Here is a 26,111-nt window from a genome sequence, read left to right as displayed (position 1 = left end):
CTCGGCGCATTCATTCGACGTGTTGACGCCAGACCCTGCATCCACGGGTGAACAGAAGGAAGAGCTGTAATTAAGAATCGTTGGCTGATGCTGACATAGATCAAACACACGCACAAAGGGGGCTCTGAGGGTGTGGTTTTGAGGGCGCTTATGGGGTCTGGAGGGTTGATTGTGTATGTTGAACGTCTTTCTCACCGTACGTAGCCAACCGTGCTAAACGGAGGTGCGGGGTAAGGACAACAAACTAAACACAAAACGCTGTTCTAAAGAAATTCGTTTTCCATCTACATTTAAAAGTGCATAGATCCAGTGGCTTCCTAATATCGGAAGGAAGAGCGTTCCAGACGGCCGCAGAAGCGCATCTGGAAGTGCGCAATGCAGCGACCATCTTTGTTCGATGGTTAGAGAGGAGCAAAAGGGTCCAGAGTTCAGGCTGGGAGCAGGCTGGGAGCAGGCTGGGAGCAGGTTAGGGCAGGCTGGTAGCAGGCTGGGAGCAGGCTAGAGCAGGCTGGGAGCAGGTTAGACAGGCTGGGAGCAGGCTGGAGCAGGCTGGGAGCAGGCTGGGAGCAGGGTGGGAGCAGGCTGGAGCAGGCTGTGAGCAGGCTGGGAGCAGGCTGGGAGCAGGTTAGAGCAGGCTGTAAGCAGGCTGGGAGCAGATTCGAGCAGGCTGGGAGCTGGTTGGGAGCAGGCTGTGAGCAGGCTGTGAGCAGGCTGGAGCAGGTTGGGAGCAGGCTGGGAGCAGGTTAGAGCAGGCTGGGAGCAGGCTGTGAGCAGGCTGGGAGCAGGCTGTGAGCAGGCTGGGAGCAGGCTGGAGAAGGCTGGGAGCAGGGTGGGAGCAGGCTGGGAGCAGGTTAGAGCAGGCTGGGAGCAGGGTGGGCTCAGGCTGGAGCAGGCTGGGAGCAGGCTGGGAGCAGGGTGGGCTCAGGCTGGAGCAAGCTGGGAGCAGGCTGGAGCAGGCTGGGAGCAGGCTGGGAGCAGGCTGGGAGCAGGGTGGGAGCAGGCTGGGAGCAGGCTGGGAGTAGCCTGGCTGCCCCGCAAGACAAACCGATCTGGAACCGCACCTGTTTCTTTTGTCATTCAATCGACTCATGGTGTCCCTTGGAGCTGGAAAAGTGAGTCGCCTCCATCTGTAACCATTGGTTTCACAGTCAATTCCAACCGTGGGCATCAATTTATACGTTCGCCTTGGCCTTCATTCACCCCAAGTTACCGATGGTTCCGGGCACATCTAAGTGGAACGTGTTTACCCCTCTGGTGCTTCTTGTAAGTCGTGACTGTAACTTGTAACATCGGCTGCCTCTGATGTGAGTTTGAATTTACATAGCTAGATATTTTTTTTTGATGGCGATTGCTTGTGTTGCGATCGAAACGTCGTGATATTTTTATTATTATGTTTATATCTACGTGGCTTTACCGAAAGACCCAAAGAATATGAATTCCTGCAGTCACGAAAGCTTTAAGGCAATCCTTTTGTGGTTTAGACGAAGGTATCTCCATGCCATGTGCATTGTTTAACCGTGGTGGCAATGGTCGAGTGGGTTTCAGAACGGATCTGCACCACAAAGCCCCATTACATGCAGGAAAATAACTTTGATCGTAAAGCGATTCTTTCAATGAGCTTTGATATTAGTGAACTCAACAAATTTGAATCATTTCAGCCGTGGAAATTCCTTTCAACGAAGGCCCCATGTATCTATATGGCTACACCGATTTGTCCACAAATTAAGCGTAGCGTGCCCTTAACGGATCTCGGGACCTTTCCCTTTGTTTACATTGGAAAACGCGAATGTGTGTTCAGGCAGGCGATTGCGCTCGGCACGCTTGCCTTCGTCGGTCATGAAGGTCGTCCACTTCAGAGCCGCCCATCATTTATTCCGCTGCCTGAGTACAGCAGTATGCATTTCCTCTCCTGCCGCTAATTACTCTTAATTCACGGCCACGAACATCCACGCTCATTCAGGCTTTTGTGACACTATTAGGTGCTGGGCGTGACGCGGAGAGCCCACCGCTGTCTAGTCTGTACCTTTATGAATTAGCCGTAATCGAGGATTGCTTTTCTAGTAATGTCAATAATTAGCTCTGCTGTAGTGTCAGCCTCGTTAAACATCCCCGTGGGTTTTTAATCAGGTTTTCGTGTGGTGTGCAATTTCCGCATTGGGGTTGTTTCCTTCAACACAGCGCTCAGCAGACATATGACTCGCTGGGAGTTACTTAATTATACCCTGGTCTGATGATCAGGAATCAGCAGTGCACATTAGCCACAGACGTGTGGCTCTCAGCTCGTGTCTCCCGGGGACCCCATTCTGTGCGGTCCGTGGTGCCAACAGCTGGGCATAAGGTGGCTTCACACGAGTTTTTGAGGTCTACCTGTGATCGAGCGTTTGCCTTGTCCGCGTGGCTCCTGAGTCAGAGACAGTGGCGATTTAATGCATCTGGACAAGCAAAGGTATGCCCTCTGTGAGTCATGCGCAGAAGATTTGTGTAAGTATGTGCTGCTATCCCGTTTTAAGCCGCACCCCAAATTGTAGCTTTGCTGAGATAATGTATTCTCTTCAGAGGCCGTGGTCATGCAGACACTGCTTTATTGAGAGAGCCTCGAAGGGGATGCCTCTCGTGGCATCACAGCCGCTCGACTGCCGGCTTTAATCACAGCTTTCTTCAACAGCTCTTCTTATTCCTGGCGGCGGGGCATGCAGGTGCCAGTATCCGGGCAGCAGCGCTTCATGCCGATGCCTGCCTAATTACACCGGGCGAGAGAACCCCATCACACCCTGAACATTGGCTGCCACCCTAGGTGGCGGTTCACCAGACTCGCTGAGCATCGACTACACGCGGCACGTGATCGGCCCGCCCGCACCAGCTGGAGTGTCGATGCCGCTGTGGGCCGCGATATCGCAGCTGGTGGACTTGGGCTGAGCTGGGTATTGGCCGCACCAATGACGCCAAAGGCAGCGGTGACAGCGGCTTCACTTGGCACGCCGTGGCCCTAAGTGACACATCATCAGAAGGACTCTGCTTCGTTTGAACAGTGATCACATTCGCACGACATCCCTGACAGAATTGCAGTTATTTGTGCACCACAGTGCCTTGCCTCACCCCCTCCCTTCTGCACCCCAACCTCTCACTGCTTTCTACCTCTCCCCATCTCCCTCCATCCCCCTCCATCCTCCCCAACTCCCCTCCCCCCTTCTCTCCCTCCCCCCCCCCTCCACTCCCACATCCTCCCCCTCTGCTCTCCATCTCCTCCTCCATAGCAACGGAGTAACGCGTGCTTTGCAGAACCATAATCGTGCGCTCCGACTCGCCGCTGCATCCCAAGGGGGATCGCAGAGAAGAGACGCTCACAAACCCCTCTGTCGGATCCCTCACGATGCCGCTCGCTGCCGCCACGGCGCTCTCGCTGCGCGCCGGGTCCTCGGAGCCGCGAGCCTCGGCGAGGCTCCCGGCGCCACCGCTGTGACCGATTCAGTGATCGCCTCGCCGGATGACTCTCCTCCTCCTTTGCCACTCTTCACCCATCTGCCGGCCCGGAGACACCGACCCTGAGCTAGCGATTCCGCCCACTGGAAGTAAGTGCAGCCCCCCCCCTTTCCCCCCCCCCCCCCCGGCGCCACTGCGGTGCTCGCGTGGAGGTTTGGTGTCACCGTCCACCACGTGGTTGTGCGCTGCCGGCGAGAGAACGCTCCCGGGGATGTTTCTGAATGTCGCGGGAAAGCTGTACACATTTTTTTGGGGGGGTTTTGTTGCCAACGAAGCGGCAGTGACACTGGAGCATCGTCGTGCAATTACGGGCGGTGTGCTTTGTCGTGTCGGTTGACCACGATGTAATTTCGCGTGTGTTCATTGCATGCATATCAGGTGGCGGATCTGCACCATGTCATTGCATAAAGCCGTATGCTGATGGGCGTTAAATTGTGTGTACGTGGTTGCATGGCTACACTCTCTTTGCTCCGAGCATGCCGGAGGTATTGGTCGCTTAACGCAGCCGCGCACGAGAAGGGAGATGAGAGACGAGCGTTCACTGAGCTCTGAGCCCTGCGTGTGTAAAGGAGAAGAGGGCGCGATGGAATGGGTCTCGTCGGGGCTGTGGTTAGCGGTGACCCGGTCACGTCGGCTCGAAACACCCGGACTGCAGCAGAGCCGTGCCAATTAGAGGCAGAGCTGTAGCTCATGGTACCTGCCTTTCGGGGACACGTGTGCCAGTGCTAATCAGCACACTGTGTCATGTAATGGGGGCTGGTGGATGACACTGCTGAGAGCATTGGACAGATTGCTCAGATTGCTCAGTTCGCTGCTTGGCCATTTAAGCCGCCCACAACCACAGCTTCCGCTCCGCATCGCGAGAGCAAAACCCAGTTAAGCCCTTTCGGTTGCCCGATGCATTTGTGAACGTGATCCAAAACATCTGATTGGGCAGAGTTCGATTGCAATGATGTTGCTGTAACTCATAAGGTCTAAATATAGATTGAAATGTCCTAATCAGCGCAAGTGCATTGGCGTGCTCTGAGCCGTCAACAAGACGGATCGCATCAATGATGCTTCTGACGATACATTATGCATTAATGTCACGATTTAAAAACAAGCGTGTAAGAAAACTCCCCAGTATATTATTAATATACCGGAAATGTTGTCAAGTCCAGTAATTTTTTGTTAAAAATTAAACACGTGGCAAAGACCAGCCACCCAACGCGCCGCCGACACCGAGGACACGTACAACGCAAGGGATTTTAGTGACCCCACAGGAGCCCACGGCGGACGCACCCAGCAGAACCGAGTCCTCCTGTCACCTCGCCGCTCTCTGCCACTGACCCCCCCCCCGTGCCAGTGGAGGTCCCATCATGCAGCAGGGCGGCCCCTCGCCTCTCCATCGACTCTCGCGTGACGGTGCTGACCGCGGGCGAGGATGCGGCGGACGGCGGCAGATTGGGCGGCTCCGTGATGAAGCGCAAGACGGTGCTGGCCGTGTTTTTGGTGGTGCTCGCGTACCTGGTGCTGGGCGGGGTATTGTTCCGCGCTCTGGAGCAGCCGTTCGAGAGCAGCCAGCAGTCGACCGTGGCGGCCGCCAAGGCGACCTTCTTGAGCCGCCACGGCTGCGTGCCGCCCCACGAGCTGGAGGTGCTCATACAGGTGGCGCGAGCGAGCGGGCGAGCAGCTGCACGTTCACCACCACCACCGCCGCCGCCGCTGCCACCAACAGCTTCACCGCCACCAATAGCTCCGTCACCCCGGCAGCGCCACCACCGACAACAGCTCCACCATCGGCACAACCGGCATCTTCGTCCCTACCACCTCCTACGCCACCACTACCACCACCGCCATGTGCATCTTGACTACTGCCTCTACCACTGTCGCCTCCACCACCACTACCTTCATCTCCTCTGTCGCCACCTACATATGCCCACGTTCACAGCCTCGCGCAAGTCACACGGCCGATCTTTGTGTCATCCGTACTGTAATTCTGTGCAGTGGCACGTGCGACACAAGCCGATGTATTGTGCGATTATGAAGGAGCCTAGAGTTTGGAGTGAAGAGCGTGACATTTACCCAGGCCCCTTTCCCTTATCCCCAACAGCAAATCTCAGACGCCATCAAGGTTGGGGTCAACCCCATTGGCAATGCTTCCAAGAAATCGAGCCACTGGGACCTGGGAGGAGCTTTTTTCTTTTCGGGAACCGTCATCACGACCATCGGTACTGCCCGTTTTGTCAGCTCCATCGTTGCGTTAGCACCGACGGTCATCGCCATCCTTCCTTGTGCCACTGCCATCTGTGCCTCACTACATACCGGGAATGAATACCGTCCACGTTTCGTGACTGACATTGTGTGTGTGTGTGTGTGTCACAATCGGCGTGTCACCACCGACTTTATGTCACTGTTATCTGCGCGTCACTGACATATTGGGTGCTGTCTTAGGTCGCAGCAGTGAAAACCGCCCTGTTCGAGATTGTGATACCCAAGATAAAGACAATGGAGCTGGGTCTATGTTTATAGACACACACAGTGTATATGTGGGGAGTGGTAGTGGAACGGTTAGTACCTTGCACTATGAACCCGGCGACCCGAGATCGATTCCCGTTCACTGCGAACACCAGTGACAATCATCTCAACCGGTCCTGGGCCTCTCCTATGTCGACTCAGCCTCAAATGAGTACCTGATGCAGTGCATGAACAATGCCACTTGGGAGACAAAGGCAGCCGAGCGTGGTGCTGGCCACCCACCCCCTCGTGTGCCGTGCTGGCCTTCATAGATGCTCGCGAATAGCACTTGACCCAAAAAGGTTGTTAAGGCTATACGGGGGATCTTTGTCTCTTATAGACAGTGTAGGTGTGTGTATATCTGTATAGACATTCTACATGTGTATACAAGTGGAGACGGTGTATGTGTGTATGGAAACACAGTGCAGGCCATAATAGAGGTTTTTGGGTTCAATCGCGTAAATATAAATGTGTTGTTAGTAAGATTTGTCTCGTAAACAAAACATGCCAATTCCTTACCAGTTCGGCACACCGGTGTGTTGGAGAGTAAACCCACAACATTTACAATCCGAGTACGACGTTTCGCCAGCCATTACAACTGGCATCATCAGGCGGAACAGCCAGAGTTGTGGAACCTCCTCCTCCTCCTGCTTCAGTGCAGGCGTGCATACACGTGCGTCGACGTTCCACGGTGGTGCTGTCTGTGCATAGGCACACAGTGGCGTGTGTTGTGTCCGCGCCTGTTTCTCGTGATCGCGTTCTGAATGCCGGAGAGCAGATTGCCTGTGGCCTTCGGGCGATCTGAAGGGGGGGGGGGGGGAAGGGGCGATGCTGGGGGTTAAGTGGGGAGTCGGGGCGAGCGGATGGGATTCTCGGGTCCACACGTTTAGGGTTGCATGCCTGAGGTGGCAGCGGGGTCAGGGGGCTCGTCGGGAGCGTGAATGAGGAACCGGTGCAGGTGAGGAGGTTTGGGGATGGGGGTGCGAGGGACAGCGGCGCGGGGGGAGTGATGGTGGGGGGGGGGGGGGCTCGAGATTCCGTTTGTGGTGGGGGAGCTCCAGATTCGCCGTCCCCAAACGGAGCAATTCCACCACAGATGGATGACGCTTTAGCACGAAATGTCTATACGGCAGTCTCCAATCGAACGGCGCGTATGTTCCTTATTGCTTTATCTCATATTTATATTGACATGAATGCTCCCAGATAAGTAATTATGCGGTTTAATGCCATTATTCTAGCCGCCGCGATAGAGGTTTGTCCATCACATTCATAATTTCTCCTTAGAGATGCATGGCGTGCTAATGAGAGTCGGACACCGTCTTTGTGTTTAAGTGGATCATTGCGGAGAGATGACAACACACTTCTCTGCAACACTCATCACAAGCACCGCTTCACAAATATACTCTTGTCGGATAATGTTTGCTCCATCGGTTCAACACAAAGAGCTTTCCATTTTCCGAGACAAATCCCCGAGTTTGCCGCTGGGACACACAGAGCAGCCTCGCGCACGGGCATGATGGCACATGCCCTGCAACCTCGCGTTTTGGAGATAAGCGTCAATGGAGTACGTCGGTTTGTTATACTAATTTAACAAATCCACTGGCTTGCAAGGTGGCAAGGCCAATGCAGTACAGCAAATCCGTTCGTGAATCCGTCTGTGAGGATTTTTGAGACCCGTATGTGAGTTTTCTCCCAGTGCTGAGGCTACCTTCCGTGTGCTAACACTGCTCAAAAAGAAATTGGTCAAACATCCCAAACACAGGGACCCTCCTTCAATTGCTCTTTGCTATGCAGACTTTCACACACACCCGCGTCCCATCACCGTGACTGGCCGATACTAGCGATGGCCCTGTCACCCTGGCCTGTGCAGGGTTCGGGAACATCGCTCCAAGCACACAGGGAGGCCGCATCCTGTGCATGGCCTATGCGCTCATCGGCATCCCTCTCTTCGGCATTCTTCTCGCCGGGGTGGGGGACCAGCTGGGCACCATCTTCGGCAAAGGCATCGCCAACATTGAGAAGATATTTGTGGTACGCAAGGGCAGCACTGGGGCAGCACTGTGGCTTATGGTGGTGGTGGAAGTGTAGCGGTCAGTGTGTTGCGCTACGAACCACCACAGTGACGATTATCTGAATCGGTCCTGGGAGTCTCAAATGAGTACCTGGTGCGGTGTGTAAACGTCGCCACTCGGGAGACAAATGCGGCCGAACGTGGTGCTGGCCACCCACCCCCTCGTGTGCCATGCCGGCCTTCACAGGTGCTTGCTAACAGCACTTTCCCCAACAGACTTAAGGCTACACGCGGTGTCTTTGTTATAGTGGTGGTCATGTAAAATTTAAACGGAACTATTTTGTGACAATAACAAACATCAACTACAGCAACGCATTCACAAGGTCCGACACAAGGTGTGCGAATGCAAATTGGGCCCACAATAGTTTAATACTGGCGACACATTTTGTACCCATTGACCCTCTCTTTGTTCGATGGCGAATGCATATAACTCTGCACGCCTTTGGATGCGTCACTTCGAGCCACGTGGATGGCTTTTTTTAAACACGGCTGATGACCAGAGTTGGATGCTGCTGCCGTAATTTTGGGAGTTGTGATTATCAGCAGCAGCAGCAGCTCCATTGGGAGGGTGGTAGGAGAAGGAAGAGGGCTGCCCTGGGTGAGCAAATCACACGAGCGTGGCACGTGTTGCTGTCCGCAAGAGCTTAAAGAGAAACAGGAGGGGAACTGGAGGCATTGATTATTCACATTTACCTTAATGAGACGTGCATTGCCTTTAGGGGGAGAGCAGAATCGAAAACTGCACATACAAAATTAAATATACATTGCAGTGAATAAAAAAAACCCCGACATTTCATTATGGATGAGCGTAAGATGAATATATTTGTGGCACTCGCGATAGAACCGTGAATGCTGCCGAGGGGAGGCTCGGTGCAGCCAGTTTGTAGACTCTCCTGTAATGAGATTCCAAGTTGAGTGGCAGACCCCAGCACCAGGGCAAGGCCCCCCTCCCCAATGCTGCCCGCAGCCCACGATCTCTCCCGGCAGACAGGGAAGAAGGTGTTGCTCCACGAGAAAGGAACATCTCATTCCTTCCTCCACCGCCTACCACAACCAACCATGTTCAGGGACATTAACACGGTGTACAACATTTGAGAGAGAAATCAAAGATTATTTTAAAATGAAGAAATGTTTTTTTAATGAAAAATTGAGTTTGCCGCTGGCGGGTCAACACAGAAACACACGCAGCGTGAGCTCAACATCCCTCTCTTGTTGTCAGTGTGAGCTATGCTCGGCAAACTGATGATGCAGCAGAACATTGATATAATGAACGTGCAGGGAATAAATGAAGGATGAAAATCCGCTCCCACAGTCTCCTATCTGCCTGGCATCTACACAGCCCCATGAACTGCATAGCGCATGCTTGTGCTTAATCAGCGCTCCTCTCTGAAGTGAGACAAAGGGGTAGACTCCGTGGCCCTGAGAGCATGTAGCACCTGGCCATCCACTGGGAGACCTGGAGGCACTGACGCTGCTCGCTGCTGGAGTGTATGTCGCCGACTTGCGACGTCCATAACGGTGCTCTGTTTGTTGCCATCTTGTTTCGCTCTTCTGTTTTGCGCCAGAAGCGGAAGATCAGCCAGACACGAGTTCGTGTCATGTCCACCGTGGTCTTTGTTTTGGCCGGCTGCGTGCTGTTTGTGGCCGTGCCAGCTGCCATTTTCATGCGCACCGAGGGTTGGAGCTCCCTTGAGGCCATCTACTTTGTGGTCACCACCCTCACTACCATTGGGTTCGGAGACTTCGTGGCAGGTGAGTGGTGTCGGCTGGTCTGCTCCCTGGGCTCTGGGCGGGTCCGGGTCCCTCGCTGATCATTAACTCGGTTGACCCCCAAGTGTGTGTTGGGTCAGCTTGTGCGATACCGAGGCGGCTTGGCAGTAGGAAGCCACTTCTGAGGATCCAAGCTCTTCCTGCTTAAGCCACCCATGGTGCTGGGCCATGGATGTTGCGCTGAGGTGCACACTGTGTGGATGTGCCGAGATCTGACAGAGATGCCTCTCCGTACATGCAAGCCATTGTCAAGCTGCGCACAAAATCCGAGGACTGTTCTTAAACTCGAAATGGCTGTATCCTACACAATGGCACCAATTATGGCGACAGTTTATTCGTCTTCTTAAATATTTCATAAATTCCTGATCTAACTCGAAAGTCAGCACGTTACCATGCTGCAAGCCTGGTGCGGTGGCGTTGCCTTGTTAAAGTGAGCTGGCTGGAAGCAGGGGTTTTGTCTGCCAGAGATGTGCGCGCACACGTCCTGGGGGACAGAATTTGTCTCGTTGAGAAACCGTGCCTCGGGAGAGCGGCTGCCATTCGACTGCCAGGGCGGGATGGGCACCCCCTTCACAGTCTCCCCGCTGGAGCCGCTCACACAACACACTCAACGCGTAGAAGTGGATCTCTGATAGCGCGCTCCACCCCACCCCCCCGTGCGCTCTGAAGGTTACTTTACTCTTTTAACTCTGCTCCAGTGGCCAAAGGAGCCGCTTTGCACCTGTTGACGGTTATGTAATGGTAGCCTTGCATCACGCATGGCCGGCCAGAGGTGCTTAATGTCGTGCATATTTTACCGCCCCCCCCACTCAATAACAATAACGTTCTCGATCGTGTTTGAAACGGCAGCGTCACCCGATAAAAAAAAGACAAACGATTTGACGTGTCCTGCTGTCCTCAAAGAGGCCCGGACGCATTTGACCCCAATCCCACTGGTGTGATGCCTGGTGCGACTTCCCCCAAACCCCACCCCGAGTGCAGCTGGTTGGTGTTTTATTGATGGGCACTGACTTCAAGCAAAAGCCATCATGTTGCTTTATACTACGCAGTTGGTTTAGTAAATATCGTCCATGTCCCGTTTTGTCTATATGTCTGTTGAACTTCTTTCTTACCGTACGTCGCCAACTGTATTCATCGGAGGTGCGGGGGAAGGACGACAAACTAAACACAAAAATCAGTTCAAAGAAATTCGTTTTCAATCGAGATGACGATTTGAAAGTGCACAGCTCCAGTGGCTTCCTCGTGACGGAAGGAAGAGCGTTCCAGACGGCCGCAGACGCGCATCTGAAAGCGCGCGATGCAGTGGGCCGTCTTTGTTCGATGACCAGCCTTTGAAAACTTTGCGAAAGGTGATAACATTTTCAGTCAGGGGTTCCACCAATGATCTTCTCAACCCTTTCCAACCAAGGGTGGAAGTGTTTCCGATGCGTCGACTCGGTCCGTTCGTCGGACTGTCCATCCATACACGGTGGGGGGAGTGGGGGTATGCCATCTCTCATAAAATGCATTCAATATGAAGCCAATCGTTGGTATAAAGTTGTGTCGCTATTAGGGACTTAACCATTTTGAAAAATAGCTACGTCGATCAGACGGTTGCCCATAATAAAGGTTTTTGGGTTAGATCGCGTTATTTATAAATGTGTCGTAACCCTCCACCACCCGACACGGCCAATCAGCAAAAAAAAGTGTCACGTTGACAAAAGACAAATAATTCACTACTTTAGCCCACCGGTGTGTTGAAGAGTGAATCTACAACATTTAGAGTTTGAGTACGACGTTTCGCTGGTAAATACATCCAGCATCAACGGGCAATTCGCCAGAATGGTAAAGCTCTCGCTTGCTCCCGGTTTTATATAGAGCAGCAGGGTGACGTCATCATTTAACTGATATCAGGTTGCCGACAACCTAAAGAGTTACAACGCCGCATTGAAGGGTCCCGCCCCGGCATCCCGGCTGAGGCTCACCTTCCCGGGCAGAGCGACTATCCGAGCCCAGCGGTCTCATCGCGGCCTATGGATGCGCCGCTTCTTTCCCCGCACAGTCTTGGCACCATTATTACCGCTGATCTTAAATACTTACGAGGGCCAACTCCGTTTCGAAAAGGGTCGCACGGCCACCCGGCTTCGCTGTCATACTTGCCGATCAACGTTTCAAACGTCGGCACAGGCGTCGAGGTCCATAGCCGCGAAGGCACGTAGCGATGGCTCCCTGCTCGAGGTGCCCAGGGGAGAGAGATGTAAAGTTGTCCCGCGGCGTTCTTTGTCGGCCTGCCTCTGCCACCCACCATCGTCGCCTGCCAACTCGCCCGTGCCGCGGGTGCCGCCTGCGCTGGAACGCCAGCGGCAACGAAGGGCTCCCTCGCCATTGCGCGGTGCCCATCCGAGCGTGGGGATGTGACATTGAGACGTCTATGGAGCCCGGTGTCGGCCGCATCGCCCGAGCACCGAGCCTCCGATCTCCTGAGATCATCCATAATAGGGGAGGGTTGGGTTAGATCGCGTAAATATCTAAATGTGTCGTTAAAACCCGCCACCACCCGACGCAGCCAACTAGTAAGGGTTGTCACGTTAACAGAACGTGGCCAATTCGTCACTAGTACAGCACTAGTGTGTAGTGTAGTGTATAGTAGTGTAGTATACTAGTACAGCACACCGGTGTGTGTTGGAGAGCAAAGCCACAACATTTACAATCCGAGTATGACGTTTCGCCAGTAATGACAACCAGCTTCATCATTAGACCTCCTTTGCCAGTACCAAAATGTAATAATAGGGTTTTTCCCCTTTTTTCTGGCAACAAAACTGAAACCTTTTTTACAAGGATTCATGTCTGCATTAACCACAATACCTGCAGTCAAAATGCAAACAAAAAACATTCTATGATAATATATGCATTGTCCTTGAAACTGATTGGTCCACACCAAGGGACGGCATCTACATCTCATCCCGAGCCCTCGTTACTTTGATAGTGCATTGTCTTTGAGCTGTACGCCTTCTGGCGTCATCTGGTCAAGCACCAATTGGGTCGAGGCTCAAAAGAAAGCCGTCCCTTGGTGTGGACCAATCAGTTTCAAGGACAATGCATATATTATCATAATATGTTTTTTGTTTGCATTTTGACTGCAGGTATTGTGGTTAATGCAGACATGAATCCTTGTAAAAAGGTTTCAGTTTTGTTGCCAGAATAAAGGGGGAAAACCCTATTATTACAACCAACTTCATCAGGCGACACAGCCAGATTTGTGGAGAAGTCCACCCGTTTCCCGACAAATGTTTGCCCAGAGGATGGTGGTGGGTCCAGGTTGGCGTGAGGGTGAGAGCCCTTCTCCCCAGCATCGGCACAAGGAGTCACACGTATGGGCCCGTGAAGCATTCAAACGGGCGACATCATGTGGATGCTGACAAGGGATCGACCGAGCCTTTTTTTTTTCGTTTTTAAGGCAGCAAAGGTTATTCACTACCAGGGCATGGAAACATGGCAAAGGTGCCGTTGGGGGCTGTGTGGCAGCCGTGAAAGATGCGGTGTTTTTCATGGCACCTGTGGGAACAGATTGTGATGACCTTGCGTGTAAATGTCCCACCAGCGGTCCTCAGTGGGGACAGGACAATGCTTAAAATAAAAAAAATCACTCAAGGTGATTACATTTACTGGAAAAACGCAAGTGTATTGTTCGCAACACATCCATGCTTCCTGTAACATCTGAAGCTGTCACTTTTTTGTGCCATAAACAGAAATTACCGGCCACCTTAGCCTCCAAAAGTCATAGATCATTCCCCAATGCGTGTATTCAATTGCACGCAAAAAAGTTGCCTAAACATGTTAATATGCTGAGTGCATTCATTCCAACATTCGGTGCGATGTTGTGTATTTTGAATTCCACCACACTTTACTGCCCCGTCTGTACACGGTATGAGGATAGTGACGCATTCTTTCCACACGCTGTTGATTTATCCTTTTGGCTGTGCAAAGCGTAGCACCGGTGTCAAACGCAGGCGATGTCGGGCCTCCCCATCAATAATTAAACACTATCACATTGGAATCCCACGTAATATCTTAAAATGTGTCGCATTTTGATTCATTTCACGTGTGTGCGCGCTTAGTAATTGATGAATTCTAATTTGATATTGCGGTATTGCGAGGTGTAGTGTGTAGTGGGGGAGAGTTGCTGGTTCAGTAATCATGAGCCATTCTGTCTCAGCAAATAATTAAGAGCCATCTATTATCAGCCATAAAAGCACAGTGTGTTCAGCCATGCCGGCTTCGCTACCAGGGTGGTGGGAAGGGACTGTGGTGAGAGCCCTGACTGTTGTGGTGAGAGCCCTGTTGTGGTGAGAGCCCTGACTGTTGTGGTGAGAGCCCTGTCTGTTGTGGTGAGAGCCCTGACTGTTGTGGTGAGAGCCCTGTTGTGGTGAGAGCCCTGTCTGTTGTGGTGAGAGCCCTGACTGTTGTGGTGAGAGCCCTGTTGTGGTGAGAGCCCTGTCTGTTGTGGTGAGAGCCCTGTCTGTTGTGGTGAGAGCCCTGTCTGTTGTGGTGAGAGCCTTGACTGTTGTGGTGAGAGCCCTGACTGTTGTGGTGAGAGCCCTGTTGTGGTGAGAGCCCTGACTGTTGTGGTGAGAGCCCTGTTGTGGTGAGAGCCCTGTCTGTTGTGGTGAGAGCCCTGTGTGTTGTGGTGAGAGCCCTGACTGTTGTGGTGAGAGCCCTGTCTGTTGTGGTGAGAGCCCTGTCTGTTGTGGTGAGAGCCTTGACTGTTGTGGTGAGAGCCCTGACTGTTGTGGTGAGAGCCCTGACTGTTGTGGTGAGAGCCCTGTTGTGGTGAGAGCCCTGTTGTGGTGAGAGCCCTGTCTGTTGTGGTGAGAGCCCTGACTGTTGTGGTGAGAGCCCTGTTGTGGTGAGAGCCCTGACTGTTGTGGTGAGAGCCCTGTTGTGGTGAGAGCCCTGACTGTTGTGGTGAGAGCCCTGTTGTGGTGAGAGCCCTGTCTGTTGTGGTGAGAGCCCTGTTGTGGTGAGAGCCCTGACTGTTGTGGTGAGAGCCTTGACTGTTGTGGTGAGAGCCCTGTTGTGGTGAGAGCCCTGACTGTTGTGGTGAGAGCCCTGTTGTGGTGAGAGCCCTGACTGTTGTGGTGAGAGCCCTGTTGTGGTGAGAGCCCTGACTGTTGTGGTGAGAGCCCTGTTGTGGTGAGAGCCCTGACTGTTGTGGTGAGAGCCCTGACTGTTGTGGTGAGAGCCCTGACTGTTGTGGTGAGAGCCCTGACTGTTGTGGTGAGAGCCCTGACTGGTGAGAGCCCTGTTGTGGTGAGAGCCCTGACTGTTGTGGTGAGAGCCCTGACTGTTGTGGGGAGAGCCCTGTCTGTTGTGGTGAGAGCCCTGTTGTGGTGAGAGCCCTGACTGTTGTGGTGAGAGCCCTGACTGTTGTGGGGAGAGCCCTGTCTGTTGTGGTGAGAGCCCTGTTGTGGAGAGAGCCCTGACTGTTGTGGTGAGAGCCCTGTCTGTTGTGGTGAGAGCCCTGTTGTGGTGAGAGCCCTGTCTGTTGTGGTGAGAGCCCTGTTGTGGTGAGAGCCCTGTTGTGGTGAGAGCCCTGTTGTGGTGAGAGCCCTGACTGTTGTGGTGAGAGCCCTGACTGTTGTGGTGAGAGCCCTGTTGTGGTGAGAGCCCTGTTGTGGTGAGAGCCCTGACTGTTGTGGTGAGAGCCCTGACTGTTGTGGTGAGAGCCCTGACTGTTGTGGTGAGAGCCCTGACTGTTGTGGTGAGAGCCCTGTCTGTTGTGGTGAGAGCCCTGTTGTGGTGAGAGCCCTGACTGTTGTGGTGAGAGCCCTGTTGTGGTGAGAGCCCTGTCTGTTGTGGTGAGAGCCCTGTCTGTTGTGGTGAGAGCGCTGTCTGTTGTGGTGAGAGCCCTGTTGTGGTGAGAGCCCTGACTGTTGTGGTGAGAGCCCTGTCTGTTGTGGTGAGAGCCCTGTTGTGGTGAGAGCCCTGACTGTTGTGGTGAGAGCCCTGTTGTGGTGAGAGCCCTGTCTGTTGTGGTGAGAGCCTTGACTGTTGTGGTGAGAGCCCTGACTGTTGTGGTGAGAGCCCTGACTGTTGTGGTGAGAGCCCTGTTGTGGTGAGAGCCCTGACTGTTGTGGTGAGAGCCCTGTTGTGGTGAGAGCCCTGTCTGTTGTGGTGAGAGCCCTGACTGTTGTGGTGAGAGCCCTGTTGTGGTGAGAGCCCTGTTGTGGTGAGAGCCCTGTCTGTTGTGGTGAGAGCCCTGACTGTTGTGGTGAGAGCCCTGTCTGTTGTGGTGAGAGCCCTGACTGTTGTGGTGAGAGCCCTGTTGTGGTGAGAGCCCTGACTGTTGTGGTGAGAGCCCTGACTGTTGTGGTGAGAGCCCTGACTGTTGTGGTGAGAGCCCTGACTGTTGTGGTGAGAGCCCTGACTGGTGAGAGCCCTGACTGTTGTGGTGAGAGCCCTGTCTGTTGTGGTGAGAGCCCTGTTGTGGTGAGAGCCCTGACTGTTGTGGTGAGAGCCCTGACTGTTGTGGTGAGAGCCCTGACTGTTGTGGTGAGAGCCCTGTTGTGGTGAGGAACCCTGACTGTTGTGGTGAGAGCCCTGACTGTTGTGGTGAGAGCCCTGTTGTGGTGAGAGCCCTGTTGTGGTGAGAGCCCTGACTGTTGTGGTGAGAGCCCTGACTGTTGTGGTGAGAGCCCTGTTGTGGTGAGAGCCCTGACTGTTGTGGTGAGAGCCCTGACTGTTGTGGTGAGAGCCCTGACTGTTGTGGTGAGAGCCCTGTTGTGGTGAGGAACCCTGACTGTTGTGGTGAGAGCCCTGACTGTTGTGGTGAGAGCCCTGTTGTGGTGAGAGCCCTGACTGTTGTGGTGAGAGCCCTGACTGGTGAGAGCTCTGTTGCGGTGAGAGCACTGACTGTTGTGGTGAGAGCCCTGACTGTTGTGGTGAGAGCCCTGTTGTGGTGAGAGCCCTGACTGTTGTGGTGAGAGCCCTGACTGGTGAGAGCTCTGTTGTGGTGAGAGCCCTGACTGTTGTGGTGAGAGCCCTGACTGTTGTGGTGAGAGCCCTGACTGTTGTGGTGAGAGTCCTGACTGTTGTGGTGAGAGCCCTGACTGTTGTGGTGAGAGCCCTGACTGTTGTGGTGAGAGCCCTGACTGTTGTGGTGAGAGCCCTGTTGTGGTGAGAGCCCTGACTGTTGTGGTGAGAGCCCTGACTGTTGTGGTGAGAGCCCTGACTGTTGTGGTGAGAACCCTGACTGTTGTGGTGAGAGCCCTGTTGTGGTGAGAGCCCTGACTGTTGTGGTGAGAGCCCTGACTGTTGTGGTGAGAGCCCTGACTGTTGTGGTGAGAGCCCTGACTGTTGTGGTGAGAGCCCTGACTGTTGTGGTGAGAGCCCTGACTGTTGTGGTGAGAGCCCTGACTGTTGTGGTGAGAGCCCTGTTGTGGTGAGAGCCCTGACTGTTGTGGTGAGAGCCCTGACTGTTGTGGTGAGAGCCCTGACTGTTGTGGTGAGAGCCCTGTTGTGGTGAGGAACCCTGACTGTTGTGGTGAGAGCCCTGACTGTTGTGGTGAGAGCCCTGTTGTGGTGAGAGCCCTGACTGTTGTGGTGAGAGCCCTGACTGGTGAGAGCTCTGTTGCGGTGAGAGCACTGACTGTTGTGGTGAGAGCCCTGACTGTTGTGGTGAGAGCCCTGTTGTGGTGAGAGCCCTGACTGTTGTGGTGAGAGCCCTGACTGGTGAGAGCTCTGTTGTGGTGAGAGCCCTGACTGTTGTGGTGAGAGCCCTGACTGTTGTGGTGAGAGCCCTGACTGTTGTGGTGAGAGTCCTGACTGTTGTGGTGAGAGCCCTGACTGTTGTGGTGAGAGCCCTGACTGTTGTGGTGAGAGCCCTGACTGTTGTGGTGAGAGCCCTGACTGTTGTGGTGAGAGCCCTGACTGTTGTGGTGAGAACCCTGACTGTTGTGGTGAGAGCCCTGTTGTGGTGAGAGCCCTGACTGTTGTGGTGAGAGCCCTGACTGTTGTGGTGAGAGCCCTGACTGTTGTGGTGAGAACCCTGACTGTTGTGGTGAGAGCCCTGACTGTTGTGGTGAGAGCCCTGAATGTTGTGGTGCGAACCTTGACTTTTGTGGTGAGAGCCCTGTTGTGGTGAGAGCCGTGTTGTGATGAGAACCCTGACTGTTGTGGTGAGAGCCCTGACTGTTGTGGTGAGAGCCCTGACTGTTGCGGTGAGAGCCCTGGCTGTTGTGTGCTGCAGGTGGAGATGCGGACATTGACTACAGTGAGTGGTACAAGCCTCTCGTGTGGTTCTGGATCCTGGTGGGGCTGGCATACTTTGCCGCGGTGCTCAGCATGATCGGATACTGGCTGCACGCTCTCTCGCGGCGCACAAAGAAAGAGGTGAGGGTGGAACGTGGAGCCGGGGGGGCGGGGGGGTCGATGAGGGAGTGATGAGGTGGGAGGTGAAGTCAAGATGAGGCCTGGGGGAATATTTCCTTTAATCCGGGAATATTCCTCCTGCCACGGCAAGACCGTGCCTTGTTGCTCGATCCCGGTTTGTCGTGTTGGCCCTGATTTATGGATAATTGCACGCGTTAACGGAGGCACCCATCTTCATGTCCTTGCCCGTTTGACGTGACAATAACGTTTACCGGACGTGATCCTAACACAGGGCACACTGATCAAGAGGGGAATAGCCGGTGACAGGCGCCTGATCTCGGCGCCGTCGGACAAGCTTCGCGGTGTCGTCGCGATCGTAGCGCCGTCACTTGGTCCCCGGGAGAGGCTCCGATGGCTTTCTGCAAAGTTGTGCGTGCATCGGGCCAAATGAGCACGGACACCTCTCCTTGTTGCAGCTTGCTCGGACGACAAATGAAAACATTCGTAGATTCTAATCCCGCCTGGGTTCACTCCTCGGCCCTGGGGTTGACGAGAGCCAATTTTTAAACCCATTACAAGCTGCTCCGGAGCAGCTGCACGAGCTGCGGGAGATTGTCGGTGATGGTAGCGCTGTGTGTGGTGGGGCCGGTGGATCAGACAGAAATGCCACTTGCCACCAGATGCTACGGAGAGCTCATTCAGAGCCGGACGCCGTCTCACGGCTGTGTGCGTGTCTCTGTGCACGTGTGTGTGTGCATCTGTGCCTGCGTCGGTATTTTGACGTGCGTCTACGTCAGTATGTGTGTGTGTGTTGGGGCCTGTGTTTGTGTGTTTGTGGTGGGTGGTGGTGGTGGGTGGTGGGTGGGATCCTTGTCTTTGTGTGTGCATGCCCTGCAGGTGGGAGAGTTCACGGCGCAGGCTGCCGAGTGGAAAGCCAGCGTGGCGGCCGAGCTGAAGCAGACGCGCCGTCGGCTGAGCGTGGAGATTCACGAGCGGCTGCAACGAGTGGGCAGCAGCAGCAGCAGCAGCTCACGGCGGCGAGCTAACGACGTACTGCGTCGCCACTCCATGGACGTGCTCACGGCACAGAAGCGCGGCTCCTTCTCGCTCGCCCCCAAGGCCGGCTCCGCCGACGGAATCTCGTCGGCCACGTCGCTCGCCAACGGGCAGGCGATTGGCATCACCCACGGCAACAAGCTTCTGCTGCCAAACGGGCACTGCCTGCCCGGGGCTCGTCTGGAGAAGCGCTACTCCAGGTGGGAGGGCACATGCTCGCACGACAACACCAAATACGTACATTTACACACGTATAGCACACACTACAAATATACAGCACATGCCACAGACACCACACACGTGAGCTTATCACACACCACACACACACACCTATAAGGCATCTTGTTTAAATGCAAGATGACTTTGGATATAAAATTGTGCTTATTGTACCATATTGTATTTTTCGATTTAAAGCTTTCGTGACTGCAGGGATTCATATTCTTGGTTCTTTCGGTAAAGTCACCACGTAGAAGGGAAATAATAAAATAATAAAGAAAATTTTCTTGCTGTGGTTTTCACACCTGGTGATGATTTGCTTGTATTGCAATCGAAACGTCCTGATAATTTTATTATTTCCCTTCTACGTGACTTTTACCGAAAGAACCAAGAATATGAATACCATATTGTGTAAATAGGAAGGGCTGTATTTAAGTGAATGGGTGTTTCATTGCACTGTTTGTACTTTCTGCCCGCAGCCCATTCACATGACCTCCAACCTCCAGTTGAGGAATTGACAAATCAATGTATTACTCTGAAGCAAAGGCTGACTCGGGGCTTCTGGAACCCAGTGTCTAAGGGTACAAATTAAAAAAAAAAGATCCTGACTCGCAAAGAGAAGTTTACGGAGTCAGGCCGCTCTAGTGCCCATCGGGTCGAGCTCCTGTGCACACACTTTGTTGACAATAATCACTGCAACTACCTGGAGAAAGGATGACAACTCTTGCGAAGCGCCGACTTGAAGGGTTTTCTTCCACCCCCCCTGCTGGCCGTTGCTCACTAATGGACGCAGTTTCCCAGTGCCAGGTGAAGAGGGCAGCTGTGATATCACTGAACCGTTCTGGAGAAAAAGGAAGAAAGGGTGCACAATGTGGGGGCCAGGGAGGAAGCCTCACCGTGTCGGTAAAAAAAAAAAGACATGATTACACTTTCTGTTCATAGCCATGTATGCAATGTACGCTGTTATTGTGCATGAGTCGTGCACCGCTGTCACATGGTGGATGTTCACGTGCGAGGAGGGAAGTTATTTGTATGGAAATCAGGGCTCCCTGCTCGCGTCACAGTGAAGAATGCAGCCAAGATGGCTGCTTTGCACTTGTGATGCCCCTTGCAAGGCTTCCAGCGTACCGGGCTGTTTGTGATGCGATTCCTTGGTCGGCTCAGGATTTAATTGAAAGAGCTTGATGCTCTGTTGGTGGAATGGCTTTCAGGCCACCACAGTACTTCAGAGTGCATCGAATGGACCTGGGATGTCGGAGATAATTTTGTTGAAACAAGGTGCTAAATTTCGATTTAAAGCTTTCGTGACTGCAGCGATTCATCTTCTTGGTTCTTTCGGTAAAGTCACCACCACGTAGAATGGAAATAAAATAATAAAAGTATTTTTTGTTTTATTATGTTTTATTTTTTATTATTTTATTTCCATTCTACGTTGACTTTACCGAAAGAACCAAGAAGAAGGTGCTAAATGTGTTGTTCCTGCCATCTGCAGTTGGTGCACGTTATGTAATACATAAAACATCACTGGCTGCCCCATGCGCAAATATTTGGAGGCAAAACACGAGTATTATTTGCATACAAAAAACTTGTTGAGCAGCAACATGTGGTGTAGGGCATGGGCCACAGTAATGGTAGTTTACACAGGGGCCAAAGTGAGCACAAGAGCGGTGGTTTACACACAGGCCATGGTGTACACAAGAGGCCACGCCGTCCGTAATACTGTGGTTATGGTGTACACAACCAGTTGCTGTGTGCACATAATCGGATTGTACATTAGGGCTGTGGTGTATGTTCTTGGCCAAGAAGTGTGTTGCGTCACAGAATTCAATTCTGTCACAGGCAGGACAACACGCATCGGGTATTCTGTAAATGATCACTGGCCAGCTAAGTTGTGGTACAAAGGTTAAGGGATTAATAGAGGGGACGTTAGCACCCAGGATAACCTGACACACCTGGGGTGGAGGGCAGAGATCAATGCCCGTACTCTTATTCCGAGTCACATGATGCCGAAATGCAATTAGGCTCATAAATTGCTTGAAGTGCTCGGCGTAAAATTTTACAGGAACAATAAAATGTGAACTCAGTGGCGGCTGAGCCAGATGCACATTTTGCTTTTGGCAGAACTGACCTCTGGCTCTTTCCTCAAAGGGGGGCGGGGGGGGGTGTTCCTTCCTCCTGGCTAGCAGATCTAACCCCGTCGTCCCATAGGGGTTTGTCTGCACGTGCCATGGTTTGCAATGCTGTGAATTGCCATGCTTAAAACATGAGCATATTGTCAGGAAAAACAGATAGAGTGTGAGATGGAAAAAAATCCTGAATTCCTCAATCTGGCTGATGTGAGCCAAGGTCTTGGACATGCCAATGCCGTCAGCTTTGAGATTAAACAGAATATTAACAGTGCTGTATACAAAGCGACTCTTAGTCGAAACACTGTATATTACTAATTAACATTGATTTCAAAGCATTGTTTCAAACAATAGAACTGCTGGGATTACCATGCTGTAATTTTATGCGAAGTTCTTCAGCTTTTCCAACAAACCGTATAAATCAGCCCGATAAAAAAATATGTATTAAATGTAATCTCAATCACATTTTGGCCTCATTGGCCACCTAGCAGCACTCAATGGCCAAAAGCCCTATTTCGTCCCGTTAAGCTGAACAGTGTCACCTGGTAAGCTGTGTCAGGAGTGGGACCGGTTGCGACTGTCTTGTATCTCCTTCCTATCCTGACGAAAAGTCTCCCTGTGTCCTGCTTCTGACCGCCTCTCAGTGACACCCCCCACCCACCCACAATTCCTGCCGAGACGAGAGATAACATCGCAAGAGCAGTGCTTTTAAGCCCCAATAGAGATGGAAGCACATTGTGCTCTTTGATACTATATCGTATACCAGATAAATATATGTTAACAGGTCATATGTTAAACACGCGTAACCAAAATAGCTTGTTATTCCTCCGGTGTCAAGTTATTTGAAAGCAAAAAAAAAGCTTCTTCAGCACTGTGTGCTGCGATGGACGGTAGCTTGAATGGGGGAGCAACCCCTCCAGCAACGAAAAATGATAGAGGAGTTTTTAGTAAGCAAGGAGTTGTTAGTAAGCAATGAGTTGTTAGTAAGTGAGGACTTGTCCCTTGCTTTCTATTCGACGCGTGTGCGGCGATGGCGCAGCCATCGATCGAGGGGTCGAATTGCGAACCGCGTTGTGTGATTGGCACCGCGCTCGCTGAAGGTGTTGATGCCTTTAGGGGAAGTCGTGGACTGTATACGCAACTGCGCACAATTCTGTGAGTCACTTACAACTGCTTTGCCGTTACTTATTGCTAATTATGTACTCAGACTATTGTCCTATCATCTCATAGAGTCCCTGGTACGTAATAATATGCTACACAGTGCCAGTGGTGGTCACAAAATGCCGATTATCACTCATAAACCCCACTGATACGATCGAAATCCCTCATTTCGATCGGATCATTGAGGGGTGGGGGGGGGACGTCAGCCCCGCGGTGCGCGCACCGAGATGCGGGCCCCAGTGCCGATGCAACTGGCTTCACGCACGAGTTATTATGGCGAGGGTTGTTAGGGTGTGCCCGGCGTCGTGCATGGGGAGTGTACACACGTGTGAGGCGGTAACACGATGCGTTGCGTGTTCGTCTGTGTCGCATCATGCGTGCGCGTGTGTGTGTGTGCGCATATGTTGTCCGTCATTGTGCGAGTGCGTGCGTGTGTGTGCACGTAGCCTACCACCGTCACTTGGTGGCAAATGGGGGGTTGCTGTTATCGTTATGTGTATTGTATCATGCTGTGCCTGTGCGTTTGTGGCGCATCGTGCTATGCGCGCATGTGTGTTCCATCATGCGCGCGCGCGTGCGTGTGTGTGTGTTTATGGCGTTCTTCATGGGGCGTGTGTGAGTGTGTTATTCATCACGTGTGAGTGTACGGTACATCATGATTTGTGTGATGTGTGGTAAGCAACACTTCGATTCTCGACCACGGCTAACATCAGTGGCGATTAGTTGAATCAGTGCTGGGCCCTCAACTCGATCGATGCAACCCTTCAACTCGATCGATGCAACCCTTTAAAGGAGTATATTGTGCAATGTGTAAAACATCAGTAATGGAGGGACAAAGGCGACCAGGAATGGTGCTGGCCACATCAGCCGCCCGTGTCCCGTGTCGGCTTTAGTAGGTGCTGGCTAACAATACTTGATACAGCGGGTCTGTAGAGTTGGGTCTTTGTGTTGCATCATGCTGTGTGTGTTAGTAGCTCGTCGTATCATTTGTAGCGCAGTGGTTAGTGCACTGCGCGATTATAAATACAGTGACCTGAAAAAATAAATTCCCTGCTATGGCTAACATCAGTGGGAAGTGATACATGAACCAGTCCTGGGCCTCCCCTAGATTGACTCAGCCCTAAATGAGTACCTGGTGAGGCGTGCAACATCAGCACTGGGGAGACGATGGAAGCCAAGCGTGGTATTGGCCACAGCACTCCTCAGTGCTGTGCCAGGCTTATAGCTGCTTCCTAACTTTCGTCTGTTAAGGGATATACAGGGAATCTGTGCTTTGTGTGTGGTGTGTCATGCCATTTGTGTGTATGGTGTATTATACCACGTGAGTGTGTATGCATGTGTGTTGTGTCATTTTGGCTGTGTTTATGGAGTAACATGCTTTGCCCCAACACTCTGTTAAGGCTATACGGGGGATCTTTGACTTCATGCCCTCTGTGTGGTGTGTGTGGTGCGTGCACGCGTGCGTGGATGTGGTGTCATCACAATGTGTGGCGTGTGTGTGCACGTGCGCATGCGTGGTGGTGTGCGATACCGCGCTAATGTGCTTTGTGTCAATACCCATGCATGTGTTTTCTTTCTTTTTTGGGAGAGGTGATGCCGCATGTTGCAAGGTGGTGCAATGGGACTGCATTGTGGGCCCTGCGTGGCCGGGTTAGAGGTCCTATCTGTTGTGTGAGTAGTGGCCACAATCTCCGGTCAAAAATGAGAATTGCTTTCATGTATGATTGCAACAAGAATGTATCATATATTATGTTTATAATCACAAATGTATTATATATAATAGGTTTAATAAAAACAAAGTTAAATATTTATCCTTGCTTATTTCCCTTGCCATTATTCCGTGGACTCGGCAAGAGATGTTGTAGTTTTCAGATGCATTATTCCATCATAGCTCTGTAATGTCAGTCAAGCCAGCAAATGCTCAACTGTATTGCCCAAAGATCCGGGCAGCTGCACAAACCACAGGTGGTGCTAAGTGAGGGTCGCATCGTGAACAATAAAAAGTGAAAATAGCTACCACTCACTCAGTAATTCTTATTCAATGACTGCCACGCCATTAAGAGCCAAAAATCCCCACAGCGATAGCATTCTGATTCAGCAGCAGCGTCAGCAATGGTGGGAGCGTAAGGCGTGGGGTTGGGTGTGAGGTTTGGGTGTGAGGTGTGCAAGTGGGATGTGAGTGTAGGGTTTGGGTGTAAGTTGTAGATGGAGGATGTGTTGGTGTGAGGCGTTGGATGTGCGTGTAATGTGGAAGTGACGTGTGGGATGTGGGTGTGGGCCAAACCCGAGACCCACGTGGGAACAGTCATTATCACTGCAGCAATTATCCAGCTTAACCAGTTTGTGTGTGATACTCATCCCTGTTTTGTTTGGTTTAATTACGGAGTGTGCCAAGCGTTGTTAGGCTTTGGTAGACAGACCAGCCTGGCCAGGAACACAAGCTGCTGTTTGCATGGGCTCCCATCTGATTTAAATAAAGGAGCTTTGGATGACAGCAGGTTGAAACGGTACAGCACATTCACACTTGCACATTTAAATATTCAAACGTTGTAGGTAATTGCCAGTGTTGTGAATGTGTTCTAATGACCTCAATGCCCCCCCCCCCTATTCATACATGATACGTGCAAAATGAAAAATATGAAAGAATCTAATTAAAAGTAATTCCTTTGCCTACTCAAATTGAATTGATGTCAAATGTCTTGCAGTGGCACCTTTGTGAAGATTGAGGGAGATTTGTATTATCGTAAAAGGAGGCCTTGTGCTGCGCTACTTCTGTCATCCACGATGATTTATATTTCTTTTCCCGAATTGATAAGTGCAGCTGAGTGGGTGGGGTGGGGCGCTGTGGTGTGGTGGTGCTGGGCGCGTTTAGAATCGGTGAGATTTATCGCCTGCCTGGTGAGGATGCTTGTCATGAGGAATCTGGGAAACCCAATGGGGTTACGTGTCTTTGGTCCGAGTGGATGTGACCTCTTGACCGTGGGGTCAGAGGTTCCGACCAATGGCAGAACCACAAATCTTGGACTCTCTCAGATCTCCCGCCAAGACGTGTTCAAGAATTGAGGAATTAAAAAGACCAGATACACAGTTACATTTTATTTCATGCGAACATTGAATTGCTACTGGAACTCATTTTCCTTTGCGTGAATGCTCCTTGACTATGTACGCCAAACCTTGTCATGTTCCTTGCGTGCACACAGTGCGGATCATGTAAACAGCTCTTGCTCAAAAGAGACATAACGAGCTCCGGCGAAGTCACCCGTGGCAACAAGACGCCTCTCAGGGCTTTGACCTGGTCAGGTGACACTTTTTTTTCACATCACAATTTGTAAATTGGTGTGAAATATCGGCATGGGTGGGGTGGCCACTCGCCGGAAGATGTGATT

The 26,111-nt window shown here is 52.2% G+C and overlaps 1 protein-coding gene across 3 annotated transcripts; it reads left to right on the top strand.

The window, feature by feature from the left end:
• Positions 1–13: 13 nt before the first annotated feature.
• Positions 14–24,536, top strand: LOC116939387 (potassium channel subfamily K member 10-like). 3 transcript variants are annotated; one of them, XM_076065136.1, is made up of 8 exons: positions 14–3,569; positions 4,826–5,115; positions 5,573–5,690; positions 7,847–8,007; positions 9,613–9,799; positions 18,045–18,187; positions 19,064–19,422; positions 19,918–24,536. In XM_076065136.1, the coding sequence occupies exons 1-8, from the start codon at positions 3,485–3,487 to the stop codon at positions 19,928–19,930; spliced, it is 1,356 nt and encodes a 451-aa protein (XP_075921251.1). In that variant the 5' UTR covers positions 14–3,484; the 3' UTR covers positions 19,931–24,536. The 3 variants fall into 3 exon arrangements, with proteins under 3 accessions (XP_075921251.1, XP_075921250.1, XP_032803551.2); XM_076065135.1 differs by having other exon boundaries at positions 4,826–5,127; positions 9,616–9,799; XM_032947660.2 differs by having other exon boundaries at positions 4,826–5,127.
• Positions 24,537–26,111: the final 1,575 nt, after the last annotated feature.

Source organism: Petromyzon marinus, chromosome 6 (assembly GCF_048934315.1).
Source record: "Petromyzon marinus isolate PM22_M1 ecotype Great Lakes invasive population chromosome 6, UKy_Petmar_22M1.pri1.0, whole genome shotgun sequence".
NCBI lineage: Eukaryota > Metazoa > Chordata > Hyperoartia > Petromyzontiformes > Petromyzontidae > Petromyzon > Petromyzon marinus.
This window is presented reverse-complemented; position numbering and strand designations above follow the sequence as displayed.